The 15,291-nt window shown below is 40.9% G+C and overlaps 1 protein-coding gene across 1 annotated transcript; it reads right to left on the reverse strand.

Annotated features, from left to right (window-relative positions):
* Positions 1–977: 977 nt before the first annotated feature.
* KCNK18 (potassium two pore domain channel subfamily K member 18) lies at positions 978–7,662 on the reverse strand. Its single transcript, XM_073354787.1, has 3 exons — positions 7,566–7,662; positions 6,015–6,161; positions 978–1,804 (listed from the first exon to the last, which is right to left on the reverse strand). Exons 1-3 carry the CDS (start codon positions 7,660–7,662, stop codon positions 978–980), a joined length of 1,071 nt encoding a protein of 356 aa, XP_073210888.1.
* Positions 7,663–15,291: the final 7,629 nt, after the last annotated feature.

Here is a 15,291-nt window from a genome sequence, read left to right on the forward strand (position 1 = left end):
AGCAGTGAATGAGGGGATAAAGATGGCTAAGCCGTTTTTTCGCTTCTCTAATCCTGGGGCCAGCCAAGAGCCCATTTGGCTCCAGGCATAACTTAGAGCAGCCTAAGACTGCTACTAGTTACATCAGCTAGAATGATCACCTAGTGGCTGCTTTGTCAGTCAGAGATCACCAGAGTCCAGTGTACTCCTCCCTGTGCTGGAGCAGGAAGTGGGCACCATGGAGCCAGCTATGCTGGCTGGCTTTGTGTCACTCACGGTTTCCCCTACCCAAGGGGAATCCCCAGCTACCCATTTAGGAGCAGTTTTCTGTCTGCTTTGCACTGCCTGAACACTGCATAACAGCTGGAGAGGGGAGGGGTTTTGAGAAAATTTGGCCTTTTTAAATTTTAACCTTACACTGACCATTAAGAAACTTAGATGTGTTAATATCATGAATGAACAGCTAGTTGGGTGCATACCTTAATTATGCTTAATTATCTCAGCCAAGTTCTGCCATTGAAAAGTAGGTATGTGTGTAACAGGGGACAGGGCCACTGTCTGGTCCTGGTGAACTAGAAGTTAGCCTTAGCTCTGCTTCTGCAGGTGCTGTGGGGAAGAACCATAATTTAGCGCTTTGGGAGGCATAGAGGAGAGACTGCATGTGGATAGACAGACCTCCACTACCAGGGCTTATAAGATTGAGCTGAATCCCAGCTGGGGGAGGGTTTTTTAAATATTAGTTGTGGGTTTTTTTATTTTTTCTGGTTACAAATAATATCCCTTGAGGAAAACCTTTCCTGACTGCACCTGTCTATTTTCTCCTGAGGCCTTCCGCCAGTTTACAGCACGTTCCTACTGATTTCAGGACAAGTGGAACTCATGTAAATGCGGGGGAAATATGGCCCCCTCTAAGCCTTCCATAAAGCAGAGAATAGAAAACACATGAACAATTTCATCTGATTGCAATCGCCAGTGAATGTGACAGGGAGAAATGATGGCTATTTTTTACCTGGATACTTCTCATACTGTGTTGACGTCTTCTTACTAACATATGAAATCACCTTTTTGTACAAGCCAATCAATCGATCTTGTCCCAGCTTAAAAGCAATGACGACTATTTCCATACCAATGACAATATAGAGGGAAAAAAACAAGAAAAAGTTGGGATGTTGCAAGTGAATATCACCAAACCCAATTGTTGTCAAGGTAATAAAACAAAAATAGAAAGCCTCCTCAAAATCCATGTGGTTTTCCCAATTTGGAAGAATAGCTGCTGCACAGGAGATGTATGCAAAGACAATTAGTGCCATTAACAAGATGGGCACATCTAGCTTTTCGAGTTCTTTGCCAAAGTTTTCGATAACACAGGTCATCTTCCCTGAATCTAGTTCGGGACATGAACTCCATCTTTCAAATTTGTTAATTCTTGGTGGCATAAGGTATTGATTTTCTCTTGCAATTAGCATTTCAAATATTTCAGCATTCCGGTATTGCAGTGACTTCCTTTTAACAGAAGATTGGCTTTTCAGCACTTCCGTGATACTTAAAGGTTCCTGGATGACTATTTTGTGTTGCATAAGCAATGATGATCCAGTTTTTATATCCTTGTTTTTCTTACAGATGCATCCAGAACACAGTTTAGCTGGTTTAGAGGCTAACATTTTTGACTGAAGTTTTCTAAATTCATTGTAAGACTTGGATAAGATAGCTGCAAGGATGTCTCCCAGGTCTGTCAGAACCAAGAACATCAGAGGTATGCCAAATAATGCATATAGCATACACAGATATTTTCCAAACTTTGTTACGGGGTAGCTATGGCCATAACCTAAAAACAAAACAAAAATAGAACACTGCAATTTATTTTGTAATCAAAACATTGAACTTTTAATACTGTCAGTTTTAAATCAATAGTTTGTGTGATGATATTTTAGTTAATAGTGTATATGGTCTTTTTTTTTTTAAACATTTATCTCAATCCTTTTTAAAACATCTTAGGCTGGAGGGGTGAGGGGGTTGTATGTGGTTGTGACTTAGAGCAGAAGGACCTTCACTATATTCCTTCTGAAAGAGCATATGCACAAAAGATAAAACTTACCTGAAAGCAGACAGTTGTGCATGTGGTAACTCATATGTAGAAACTGACCCAGAATGGAGCACCAGATCAAAACTCCCTGAATTTTGGTAAATTCAGATCTGGATTCTAATCTGAATTTTTGCAACTGGTTATTCTGTTTAATAACTTGGAACAATGAATCTCAACACCCTCAAACCTTATGACTCGGGGCCATTGTTGATCATAATTGTCACTGTCAATGATTTGAAACTGTTTACCGTTTGTTAGAACTGATTTTAATGACAGGAATTGCATTTGACATATGGAGAGTTGTAAAACTGGGCTTTAGGGGACACACATTTTCTCCATTGAAGAGTATGGCTGGAAACCAATAACACTTTACTCTAATGATCTAAAAAGTGCCAATATCAAATGTAACTAATGCAAAAATATTACCAGGCTTCCACTGCCAAATGATCATTTTAAGTAACAAAATGGTAGTCTAAAATATACAACTGCAAATTAAATTAGGACATAGGACTTCTTTCCTGTAGTTATGCCATTGCTTCTTCGGCTGTGAAGTTAAAACCCTAACCCTAAGTTAATGCATTTCCATTAGGGAAAAGATAAGAGAGAAACTGTATTAAAGTTTTTAATGGAAGTTCTCTTCTTTGTCCTCCAAAAAGGCATAAAGAATCCTTTTTTAAAAATGCTTTTCTCTTCCTTAGTCAACACTGTTTCCTCTTAGATGACTTTGGGGGGCTGCCTTTAAGATTATTACACCAAATACTGGAGTATAATTGCCAGGTCACCTTCATTCTTACTAAAGATAGCTATAGTCTTTATGTTCTAATCCAGCCTCTGTCACTAACTCAGTATGTGGCCTTTGGCACGTTATTTATCCTGTGTGTCTCCATTCCCACATCTGTGAAATCGGGATGCTAATTATTACTCTGCAGAGGTAAGTGGTGAGGATTATTTACCGTAATTAATATGTGGAGAGTGATTTCTTTTTTCGTTCTGATTCATATACATAAAAGTGCCTATCACAGGTTATAGTTGCTTTAACATTTATTACAGATATAATCTAGCCAAATAACAAATCAACAGCTGATCTCACTCCACACAAATGGCTGTCAATCAACAACAAAAATGAATATCCCTGGCTCCTCACCTCCTCTAAACCCCCAAGCATCTTAGACCTCCCAAAGAGCCTAAGCAAACAGATGTGGTATATAGCTTCCTGGGGAGGTCGACAAATAGGGCTTATTTTGGATCAAGCCCATTGGAGGGGAGTAGGAGTGCTTCTAAGTGCCTAACTCACTTCTGAAAATAAGGCTTAAGATCCTAAATCACGTAAGTGATTTGGACACATTTACCTGTCATAAATGTTTACTACTGCTTACTAGCACCTGCTACCTATTCTTCCTCATTTCTCGCCAGAGAGGAAACTATTTTGCATTCCTAGTGTGAGACCCTCTTAAGTTGCACTCCCTCCAAAAATAACATCAGCTACAGCACTTACTAGATTATATCCTTAGCCAATTTGATTTGATGGTTAAGCAAAATGTGTCCTTAACTGATCCGTTGGTCCTTACTCAAGCAAAACTCCCCATTGAAATTAATGGCTTCTAGTTTAAACTATGGTTTGTCTTCCTTTTTAAATCATTTGCAATAGCAAAATATTCTCTGTGGAAGAACATGAAATTGCAGAGATGGAAGCGAACCAAACTTCCATGTAGACCCATTCCACAAATCAGCTCTTATATTGAAGTCAGGGGGGATTTTGCCTGAGTCAGTAAAATAAATAAATAAAACCCTGATGCCTCTCTCACAGAAGTCCCATAAGAAAAGGTGCAGGTGTAGACACACCTGTCTCTGGTTGTAGCTCATCCGCTGCCTAATACGCAGAGGTACTTGTGGGGAGTTCAGTATTATCTAGAAAACCAATGGTGCAGGACATTGCATGTATAATAATCACCCTGGTGTGATTTCATGCTGGTTCTGTGCTGTAAAGAAAAGAGATGGATTTTTTTTTAAATGTAACAAAGAGGAAGATTAACAGCCAGGGAAGGGCAGAAAGGGGTAACCAAAGAAAATAGTCTAAGGCAGTGGGTCTCAAACTTTTTTTTCGTGGACCACTTGAAAATTGCTGAGGGTCTTGGCAGATCACTTAATGATCTTTCCAAATGTTTTTACCATTAGCTAACTATTGTAAAGCGCTTTGGATAAAAGCACTATATAAAAAAGCCACCTTAATAATAATTAACATTTTTTGTTCTACAAATAAAAGCACACAACTCATATTTTAATATCAGCAGTCTTACCTTTCTAATGCGATGGATGTGCCCTCTCTCCCCTGCCACAGCAGCCTGTGAACTGGGGCTGGGAATGAGAGGGGTCTCTCCCTCTGTCCCCCACCTCAGCAGCCCCTGAGCTGGGGCTGGAAAGGATGGGGGTCGCTCCCCCGCCACAGCAGCCACAGAGCTGAGGCTGGGAAGGAGGGCCATCTCTCCCTGGTAGCTGCAGCTCTGGAGCTGAGGAAAGTCACCTCTTTCTCTGGCTGCCACAGCCCTGCACGTCCCACATTTCCCCCACCCCCTCTTCTCTCTCCACTGCCCCTTCCCACCTACTCCCTATTCTCCCTGAGGCCACCACCTCACCTTACATGTGTGTTTTCTGCAGGGTCCAGGCATCTAATTAGTGGAGCCACGCCTACACGGCTCCACTAATTAGGTGAGTGGCCCTTCATTCTCTCGTGTGTGGCCACCCAAGAGCGCACCTTAGAGGGAACTATCCGCTGACCACCTGAATGGAGCTCACTGACCACTGGTGGTCGGTAGACCACAGTTTGAGAACCTCTGGACTGAGGAGTGGCAAGGAACTTTAACCACACAACTTAAGATCTTGAAACTGATTTCTTAATAGCAAAATTGAATAGGAAGGAGTATAGCTGAGGTTATACATGAGGATGAATTCTGAGTACAAGAACTTTTAGAGGCATGGGTGTGCGCGTTTTTTGGAAACTATGGATTCTGTCATATCTTATGCTGAAGGATTATGTCAGATAACTTTTCATACCCATATTTAGTCTAACTGAATTTTGGTCAGTTGAATAAATGCAGGTTTCAGCTGGATATCTGACCACGTTACCTTCTTTAAAAATACACATGTCTACCCTAGAAATCTTCTATCTCTGTCCCTTTCCTTGTTAGCCTCTCTGGATTGCTGCTTGCTGCCTCCGGACCTTCCCTCACAAAAGGTGGCGTTGGTCATTGTCTCAGGCATGCACATTCTAACTGAGTGGTTCTATGTGGAAGACTTAGTCACCACCTGCGTTTGCCAGCGTGTGAGAATGGTGTCAAGAAGAACAGCAGGAGCACATGGAAAGTAGCACCCAGTAGTGTTGTAGAGAAGGGACTACAACAGGTCATTTTTGTTTGTATATAGGTCATCCGTCTACACCTGGAGCTGGAATGGAAAATTTCAGGAGTACTTAATAGAAGCTTGACTAGCCATTCTCAATATGTCTCAGTGGATACGCAAGAAAGAATTAATTATAGTGCCTTATATTTATAACACACTTTACAACCTAAACAACTGTGAAGCTCTTTAAAATCAGATCACGTCCTCACAGGTGGAAGGCAACACCCAGAATAATACACAACAGTGGGGAGGGCCAGAGCACATTTTGACCCAAAACAATAGAGAAAACTTGTTTGGTTTTTTTTTTACAAAAAAGTTTCATTAAGTCATGAGGACCATGTGTGCATGCAACTGAGCATCTAATTTGTATGTGCAATTACAAAAATCTAAGAGCTAAAACGCATTGGAAGAGGGTTACAGAGCTCTGGATAACATTTTAACCCGAATTACTCACTACAAATACATTTTGTTCCTTTGTGAATTCATTGGATGAAACCCATGAGTTAAATGCAGAGATTAGCATCAAATGTTAAGTGTACTTTACCTCAGAACTTACCCACTGTTGTGAACACAGTACAGCAGAAAAAGAGAGACCCGAGGAAAGACCATTGTTCTTTTGGATCAGCAAACCATTCCAACTTAGCTTTGGTGAACAGTGCATGGGCTCTTTTCTTAAATGTCTCCTGGTTTTCTGTCATATTTTCTGTTACAATAACAAAACAGCTTGTGGTGACTGCTTCAAGACTCTGGGCCACACCATCAGCTGCTGTAAATCAGCATAAATCCATTATACTGGCTGAAGATCTGGCTCTGTTACTTTAAAAGAAGAACATATCCACACACAAACATATCCACACACAAAATCTTTGCCCATGCTGTAAGCAGAGTCAGGCTAGTAGCTGTGGTGAAGAAACGCGGTGGGGGGGACTGATGCGTGAAAGCATATAACGTTAAAAAATGAGTACAAAGAAACTGGGTAATTTTTAAAAAGAGAAAGATAGAAAATATACCAAAAAGAGAATGACACAAAATTTGACATCTGTCTTTCATGACATCTAGCTCTTTTCTTTTAGGTATCTGGTTTATTCTTCTTCTGATTGAATGATTGAACTGGGGGAGACAGAGGTGAGAGGGAAAAGAGGTGCAACCAGCATGGTCTTTTACTTAAGAAAGTAAAACAATTTGTAATCAGAAGATAAACAGAAAAAGTCTCTATTTGTGGTCTACTGCTGAGACCCATGGCCCCTACCTGTGGATAAATACCAAATGCATTATCTCTAGCAGCTACTCCTATAGCCTGCACATATAGGCATCTTTGGAGTGTGACTTACTCCCTGTAATCCCTCCCTGATAAAGATCACTTCCAAAATGGAGTAAGTGCAGTGGAAAAAAGGCACTCATATTCTGGAATAAGTGTCCATAGAGGGTTTCTACTGAAATAAATAACCCTTCTGAAATAATTATTCTGGAGTTGCTATTTTGGTAAATTTTTAAGTGTAGATGAGCCCTCAGAAAGAGCCAGTGACCATTCACTAAAAGCTCTTTTGTCTATTTAGTCTGCTGTAGACAATGAATAAGTGCTACCACCCCCGCCCTCACCACCCTCTCTTTTTTTGCCATCCTGACATTATATACCCTGTAGTTGGACCCATCCTTCACATAAATGATTATTAGGATCCAGCCTTTCTTTGACTTTCTGAACTGTTATGTTTTTGTTTTGTAAGGCAGCAGGCTGACCTCCTATTATTACGTGACTAGAGGAGACCCCATGAGGGATGAAGGAGACTCTAAACTGAGCTTGTTACAATAGCTAAGCAATCTCATTCACTCTTTAGCTACCCAGGGTAACTTTAAATCTTTCCAGTGATGCAAGAAAAAGAGAAGTAGATAAGCACTACAAAAATCTCATCAAACATTCACATAGGGACCGTGGAAGTTTACAGCCTGGAAATCATAATTAAAGCAAATAAATACACTCTAAAGCTACTTCCAAGCTTACCCTTCATTATTTTGAAGTATATAGTCACAAGTTAAGAGATCTAATTTGAATGACAGGGGGTTCAGTAATACCCTGTAAGCGAAGTCATTTTTCTATTACTGCACATACCTGTTAAATCCTTTGAGAGGTTCCGCAGATCCAGCATAAAATCCTTATATTCTTCACTTTCATTCCAATTTCTGTTACCCTCAATGTGAGAAAACATGACCGCCCCCAGAAAAGCATAGATCACTAGAGAAGAGATGAAGCAGGCATGAGGAAACACTGCCCAAAACACTCTTGTGCACATCTTTTTGTCTTGCTGGGGACGAGAGCTAAGTTTCATCCTCAACTGTCTGTTAGGAAAAATCAGCTAAAGCTTTTAGAAACAGGGAAGTGAGAAATCTGTGGCATTTCAGTGAGGCCTCTCCCATCTGGGAAATGAGAAATCCTCTCTTTCATGCTTTCAGAAGGCAGGACTTTATAACTGAACACTGTAGTAGTGTCCCAATGGGCCCTGGAAAGAGCCTAGGACTAATCAAGTCTTAAAATATCTGTCAGATGATGATACAGCATGCTATAGCACTGAATTACTATTGATCAGGGAGAGCTGTAATGCACACAGATAACCAGCTATTGTATGTATCTATTGGACTTAATTGCAGTTTAAAGTTTCTTGTACTGAACTTCAGCTTTTGCTTTTCATTGACACAACAGAAGCAAATTTCCCAGTAATAGATGAAAAGATGCACAGTGTAGAAAAAGGACATGTATGTGATATGAAACATTCCACCAGGAATGAAGGGGAGAGACCTATAATTTATCAGAGGCAGACAGTGCTGGAACTCTACCATTATACTAATGGTCATTCCCTCAGGGCTGCAGAATAATTCCATCTCTCCTACTGATGCATTAAGCTGCTGTGGCATTAAGGCCCCCTTCTATTGGTTATTTTCTTTAAGTGTAATGGATTTTATCTATGAGGCCAAACCATGAAGTCCTTGCCCAATTCTCGCCCAATTTTTATTTAAGCAAAACTGCCACTGACTTCAGTGAGTAAGAATGGAGTTAGCCCCATGCTAGTGACTTTTTGGAAGCCCATCCACCTTCAAAATCAAAGCTCTCACTGTTATCCCTCACTCTGAGACACTGAAAGTGATGAGCACTGTCACTGTCCTTTGCTGTTTTAACAGTGAGGATCACTAGAACAGGCTACAAAGGATGTGGTAAATTCTCCATCACTTGTAAGGCTTTAAACGAAGCCTGAAAATCCTCTAGCGCACCCACAAGATACTGAGCTGCAGCCGCTGAGATGTTATGGCCCTTGCTATGAAGGAGAGCAGACTAGCTGATCATAATGATCCCTTTTGGCCTTAAAATCTGTAAGCTGGATCCTCGGTTGTGCACCGTGGTGGAGCTCCAAAGTGTGGTGTGTTCATCCCAGCTTGGCCCATCTGCTAGGGAAGCAGGGACTGGAAGCTGCATTCTGATCTTCAGCTGGCTTTTCAGGGCTTAGTCCCTGGTACAAAAGACTATATGACTGACTGTTGTTTGTTTGTTTATCTTTCACTGGACCGGTATATCATTTTTAGGCAATAGACCTAGAAATCCTTTTTGCTGTTTAAGCTGCTCTTTTTGGTCTTACACAAATGCACCCATAAAACACTTGAAAATTGTTCATGTGTATATTTTGTAGTTCAGTTTTAATTAGCAAGAAAGCCTACAGCATTTTCACATCACAGGATTGTAATCATGGTGGTGGCATGACTTGTCCTAGAGACTAGATGACCTTCTGAGGTCTCTTCCAACCATAACCGTCTATGATGCTATGATTTTGTCACCTGCTTTTCAGATTTCAGCCTCAGTCCTATAATGTGTGCTGAACCCTTCAGCCCCATTGATATTCAGTAGGACCACAGATGGCTTCACAATTCCCAGGACATCCTCAGCCACTTGAAGTATCAAGCTCAGAGCTTGCAGCAATGAGAGAATTTGATAAAAATATATTCACTAAATGATTTTTACATTAGTTGCTTAATCTAAAGCATGTCCCACTGTCACTGTGTTACATATTTGGGCTCAAATGCTTAAAAGCAAACTGTGATAACCACAGGCTAGTTCAAATTGAGTTAATGCTACTAGCACTGAGAGAGATTTTTGCAGTCTGCATTTCCTTTTCATATTAATGGACTGTACAACTTACGCATTTCCTAAAGGCCATTTCTGAATTCCATTTCTTTCATTAGTGCAAATACACATTGCTCTAGAGATGACACTTGAAAAGGTTTTTGGGCAAACCTGCAAGATTTAATTAATCCAGTACCAATAAATGTATATTACCATTTGTAGTTCATCTGGTTTTCTTTGATTACAAAAGTTCAAATTAGAAAGTCCTTTCTTTGTACACAGAGAGGCTTTTAGATAATCAATTATAACTCTTCCTGCATATAACCATCCATTATTTTGTCAACAGATCTGCTTTTTAGATGCTCTTCAATCAAACTCCATTACATTCAATATACTGTACTTTCAAGTATTAAATGCCCCACTATCCAAGTCCACGTAACACAATGTCTAGCCAGGTTCAACCTTTTTCTTTTTCAACAAGTCTAATGCAAATGGTAGGTGTTTGTAAGTATTTTATAGAAATTATACAAGGACAGATTATGACTCTGCTACAGTTTGCATGAGGCATTGACTCCCATGGGAACAGTGTGTGAGTAAGGACTGAGATCCTAGTCCTGCAAAGACCTAAGCACTCTCAAATCAATGGAAATTGAAAGCACTCAGTACCTAACAACTGGAGGATTTGACTTGTTTTTGTTCAGAAATGCACTGTAGTATTCAGTACTCCCCATTCTCACATGAGCATGAATATCTCTGCATACTGAAGTGCACTTTGGGGTAGTCCAGCCCAGTCAGTACTGACATTTTAAAATGTGGGTTTATGGAAAATAGACCTTGTCAGGCTAACTTGACTTTTTTATGTGATTACAAGTTTGATTGATAAAGGTAATAGACTTCTGTAAGGCATTAGAGTTGGTACAACACAACATTTTGGCTAAGAAAATAGAATACAAAATCAACAAAGCAAAAATTAATAAAAACTGGCTAACTGATGGGTCTCAAAACATAATTGTAAACAGAGAATCAGAATGGGTGTGTTTCTTGTGGTGGGCTGCAAGGATCGGTTCCTGGCTCTATGCTTTAGCAATGGCCTGGAAGAGAATGTAAAATTATCATGGATAAAGTTTGCAGATGACACACAGCTTAAGGGAGCAGTAAATAATGAAGACGACAGGTCACCTGACAGAGTTATCTGGATCACTTGGTAAGCCAGGCTCAAACATTTTAATATGGCTAAATGTATACATGTAGGAAGAAAGAATGTAGGCCATACTTACAAGATGGGAGACTCTATCTAGGGAAGCAGTGCCTTTATAATCAGCTGAACATGAGCAATATTGTGGCCAAAAGGGCTAATGTGATCCTTGGATGTATAAACAGGGGAATATCAAGTAGGAGTAGGGAGGATATGTTACCTCTATATCTGACACAAGTGTGACTGATACTGAAATATTGTGTCCACTCTTCAGGCCCACAATTCAAGAAGGATTCTGAGAATGGGGGTTCAGAGAAGAGCCATGGGAATGATTTAAAGAATGAGAAAACAATCCGTATAGTAAAAACGAATAGAGCTCTGTTTAGCTTATGTGATGGTTGTTGGATTGCCCAGAACTGGGAGTCAGCTTCTTACTCCCTTGCCTCTGGCTATAAAGAGACTTGCTTGTGCTTAATTGGGTGTCAGGTCCCTGACAGTTCCACTTTGTTAGCCACCCAAACACTCTCCTCTGGGCTATGCTGCCCTTACTTTATCTTGTACATTAACAATAGGTGCACCCTAGTCCCTGAGCCCCTTTGAAGCAATCCCCTGTAATATTCAGCCCCTATCCGCCGAACATTCACAGTAACACAGGTCTGCTGTCCCCAAAGGAACAGTGTACACACCAACTTGTGTGATTCAACAAGCTCCTTATGTAATACCACAGCACTGAGGTATATTTATAGTGAAAACAATCATAAATTTATTAGCTAAGATTTAAGAGAGAGTGAGTATGGATAATGGAAACAGAAGGGTTATGTATAAAACAAATTCATAACATGATTCCTAGAGCCTAAATTTAGCAGATTAAGCTTTTCTCTAAATAAGTTGATCTCACTGTTTTCATGAATGTAATCACGTTGCCCAATTACTTCTGAGGATCAGACTAAAGGGGTGCGTCTGTGCCTCTGCCTTATATCCCAAAAGTTCATTGTCTGTCCTCAGAGATAGTAGAACCCCTGTCGCTTGTTTTTTTCAGTTGATTTCGTATCCTCCTGTTGTCTTTGTATGTATTGTAAATGACTTTCCACTGTATTACCTTACAATGCTTACTTAATGTACTGACGGATCAGGAAAGGTGAATAAACCTCCTTTATTTGGCAGAAACCTGTTTGTCAACTCAGCCTTAATAGAGACCTTAGGAACATATATAAATGACTCCTTACATAGTAGGAGTACATTCATTTCACAAAGATATTCATCACCACTGTGGCACTGACTTTCATTTAAGACCTCATATAATAGTCTGTATTGATTAAATACTATGAAAGTGGTTGCTTGGTGTAGTGAGTTTGTCAGGCCTGGTAGGAATTGCTGTTACAGGATACTGAATGCTTTGCCAGCTGGCACAAATGGGTCCCTATGTCAGAGCTTCACAAAGAGCATGTTAAGGGGGACTTGCTCAGTGTATAACTACCTACATGAGGAACTATGCAGTGTCATTTTAGCTGTGTCGGTCCCAGGATATTAGAGAAATGAGGTGGGAGGGGAGAACCCTTCCAACTCCAGAAGAAGAGTTCTGTGGCTCGAAAGCTTTCTCTCTCTCACCAACAGAATCTTGTCCAATAAAAGATATTCCCTAAAACACCTTTTGTCTCTCTACACAAGGAACTGAAATTTGATATTACAGGGTCCTTCAATTTAGCATACAAAAGTATAACGAAATCCAGTGGCTGGAAGTTAAAGCTAGACAAAGTTAGACTAGAAATAAAGTATAATTTTTAATGGTGAAGGTAATTAACCATTGAATAACTTACTAAGGGTTCTGGTGAATTCTCCATCACTAGAAATTTTTAAATCAAGATTGGATGTTATGCAGAAGGTCACGTAGGTCTCTTCTGGCTTTATAATGTATGAGTCTATGAAATGCATGGGAGCAGAAGCTGCATTAAGATCCAAGGGAACATTTCTGAAAAAGAGAGGTTGAGGGAGTAGGCCACATGCACCCAGAAAATGCCTCTTGCCAGGCAGGGGCTCCCCTTACTAACAATGGGCATCATGTGCCCCTTGCAATGGAGACCCCTCTTATTGGCTTTGGGGAGGCAGGAATTTAACCAGGAATCATTCCAATTTCATTATCGGTACAGACAGTTTTACCAGTAACAATCACCTTGATCAGCCACGGACCAATTCAAAATCCAGCTTGCTCCAGCCGCAGTCTCTCTATGGTGCGAGCTTAGAGTGCTGAGTTAGTGTCTCTGTTGCATTTGGCATCCACTACCACAGTCCCGGTGCTGGCCTAAACTTCTCTGCTGGGTCTTTACTGCTCCCTGGGTCTGGTCCCATGGTTGATTCCTTGGCTGTCTGTTCCAACTGTCCTGCTCCCTGCTCTCTACCAGCTGCCGCAACGTGCAGTCCTATGCTACCCAACCATGCAGGACGCAGTGGGAGGGAGAGAGGCAGACCGGAGGCACCCAGCAAATGCCAACCAGTTTGCCCTCCTCCCCCAGTGAATAGGCAATGGGAAAGGGAGTAGTTCACTGGAAAAGCTAGTCAGTCATCTGCCCCTGAAATCACTGGCAGGGTAGAAAGCTATTAGGCATCCTACAAAAAATAGCATTAGGTCAGAGGGAAGTATAGGTGCAACCACTGGAGTGAGAAAAACATAATCTTGTCCCCACCTCACCACTCACCTTGTTACTGAGCTTGTTGCATTAATGCATTATTATCACTCGTGATCTCCTCACCCCAGTTCTTTAAAATAATTGCACTGCTGGAGGGAAGTCCAAGGCTTTTACAAACAGGAGTTGTGCGATGGACTTTACCCTTTCTCTCCTGCATCACCCAATGCCCAAATCGTCTGAGTTAAGACAGCACTTCCTGCCTAGGACTGACAGAATTTCTTCATCTTCAGCCTTTTCTGTTCACTAACTTGAACCCCTTTCTGAATTAGTCCAAGAAGCAGAAATATCTGCCATTGGCAGATTCGGTGCAGCAATTCATGCCAGTGAACGGAAGACCCATTGCAGGTAACAGGATGCAACCAAACCAAAGCAAAGGATACAGCATTACTAAGTGTACTTAGTTATTTGGATGAGAATAGTTTAATTTTGCTTCATGGTACAGTTACAAACATATGGATCAATACATTGACGTTAGTGTTTGGAATGCGAGACCTCACTCCAAGGTTCTGCTAATAAAACATTGCTGAGAAGCAATGCAGGAGCTCCGGGTTTCCAAATAAGCAAAGGGGATTAACATGGTTCTACTAATGCTCAAGTCACCGCGGAATTAATGCAGTGAACAGAACGTTAGTGTAGAGGAGGCTAGCGCAGTCGAACAGTTTCATTTTATAACAAAGATGCTCACCCCCAAAGAGTGCAGAAAGTTGTTTCTCCGGAATTAATGTTTGTACAGCACTTCGAACACGTGACGTCATATGCAGTAAGCTATTAGAAGAGAGGTCGCAACTTTACACTACTTTGTTTAGTCAAACCCTAGATTCTAAAGGACAAATCTATCCCTACCTCTTGAAAAGGTTTTAATTATTCATCTTATTATTGATATGACACCATCAGCATAAGAAGTTTTAAAATGAGACCCCAAAACCACAGAAATTAGCAACTAGCTGTTAGCCTATTATAAATACGCATATGGTGGATCCCTGAGGGATATTGTGGGCATCACAGCACCCCTAATGCCCAGCATGTTGGATACTAATGGAAAAGCATCTCGTCCAACTATTGGATTATGAAGGGTATCTGCTTTATATGATGAACCTAGCAGAGGGTGTGGCACATGGCCTATGCACCAGTTCAGTCCCACTTAAGCCCTCGAAATCAGGCTTAAGTGCTGTGTGGGCTTGTGCTGGCTTTCTGCGCAGCTTGAACTTCACCCTAAAAGGAGATTATCCATAAAGCCATGTGCCAGGAACAGGGTTAATTTCTATTGACTATATAAGTCAGTGCTCATTTCAGACACAGGGAAGGAACTTTTTTTTTAAGCCATAGGGTAAAAAGCCTTAGCTTGCACTAAAATATTTTATTATTATTATTTATTTGTATTGCGGTAGTGCCTGGAAGCCCCAGTCATGGATCAGGGCCCCATTGTGCTAGGGGCTGTACAACCACAGAGCAAAATGATAGGCCCTGCCCCAAACAGCTTGTACTCTCAACCCCCGAAAAGCAGCTGCCATCAGTACATAAGAATGGGTTGGTGTCCTAGTAAAGGGTGAGACGTTCCTCTAACACTATTATCAATTTTTAATTTATGACACTGCCCAAGATGTGTTTGACTCTTTCCAAACATTTGAGACTGGGTGGTCATTGTTCAAAGGAGCTTACAATCCAAAAACAGACAGAGAAGTCCAACAATGGACCATTTTTATTCAAGTCACTGCAATTCATCATACGCAGCACAGGAGAAGTGAGTCTTCAAGAGGGGCTTCAATGTGGACAGGATAAAGGAGCCAGATCAGCTCAAGCAGTTCATCCCATGCATAGGGGCTGTGTGGAAGAAAGTACAGAGGTTATT

The sequence above is a fragment of the Lepidochelys kempii genome, chromosome 7 (genome assembly GCF_965140285.1).
Source record: "Lepidochelys kempii isolate rLepKem1 chromosome 7, rLepKem1.hap1, whole genome shotgun sequence".
Taxonomy (NCBI): Eukaryota; Metazoa; Chordata; order Testudines; family Cheloniidae; genus Lepidochelys; species Lepidochelys kempii.

Bases quoted from the DNA above. Each gene is read 5' to 3' on its own strand.
- KCNK18 (XM_073354787.1), bottom strand. From the start codon at position 7,662: ATGTTTTCTCACATTGAGGGTAACAGAAATTGGAATGAAAGTGAAGAA. The intron at 6,162-7,565 runs GTATGTGCAGTA...TTATTGTAACAG, and splicing joins CCTCTCAAAGGATTTAACAG to AAAATATGACAGAAAACCAG. The intron at 1,805-6,014 runs GTAAGTTCTGAG...TTTTGTTTTTAG, and splicing joins TACTGTGTTCACAACAGTGG to GTTATGGCCATAGCTACCCC.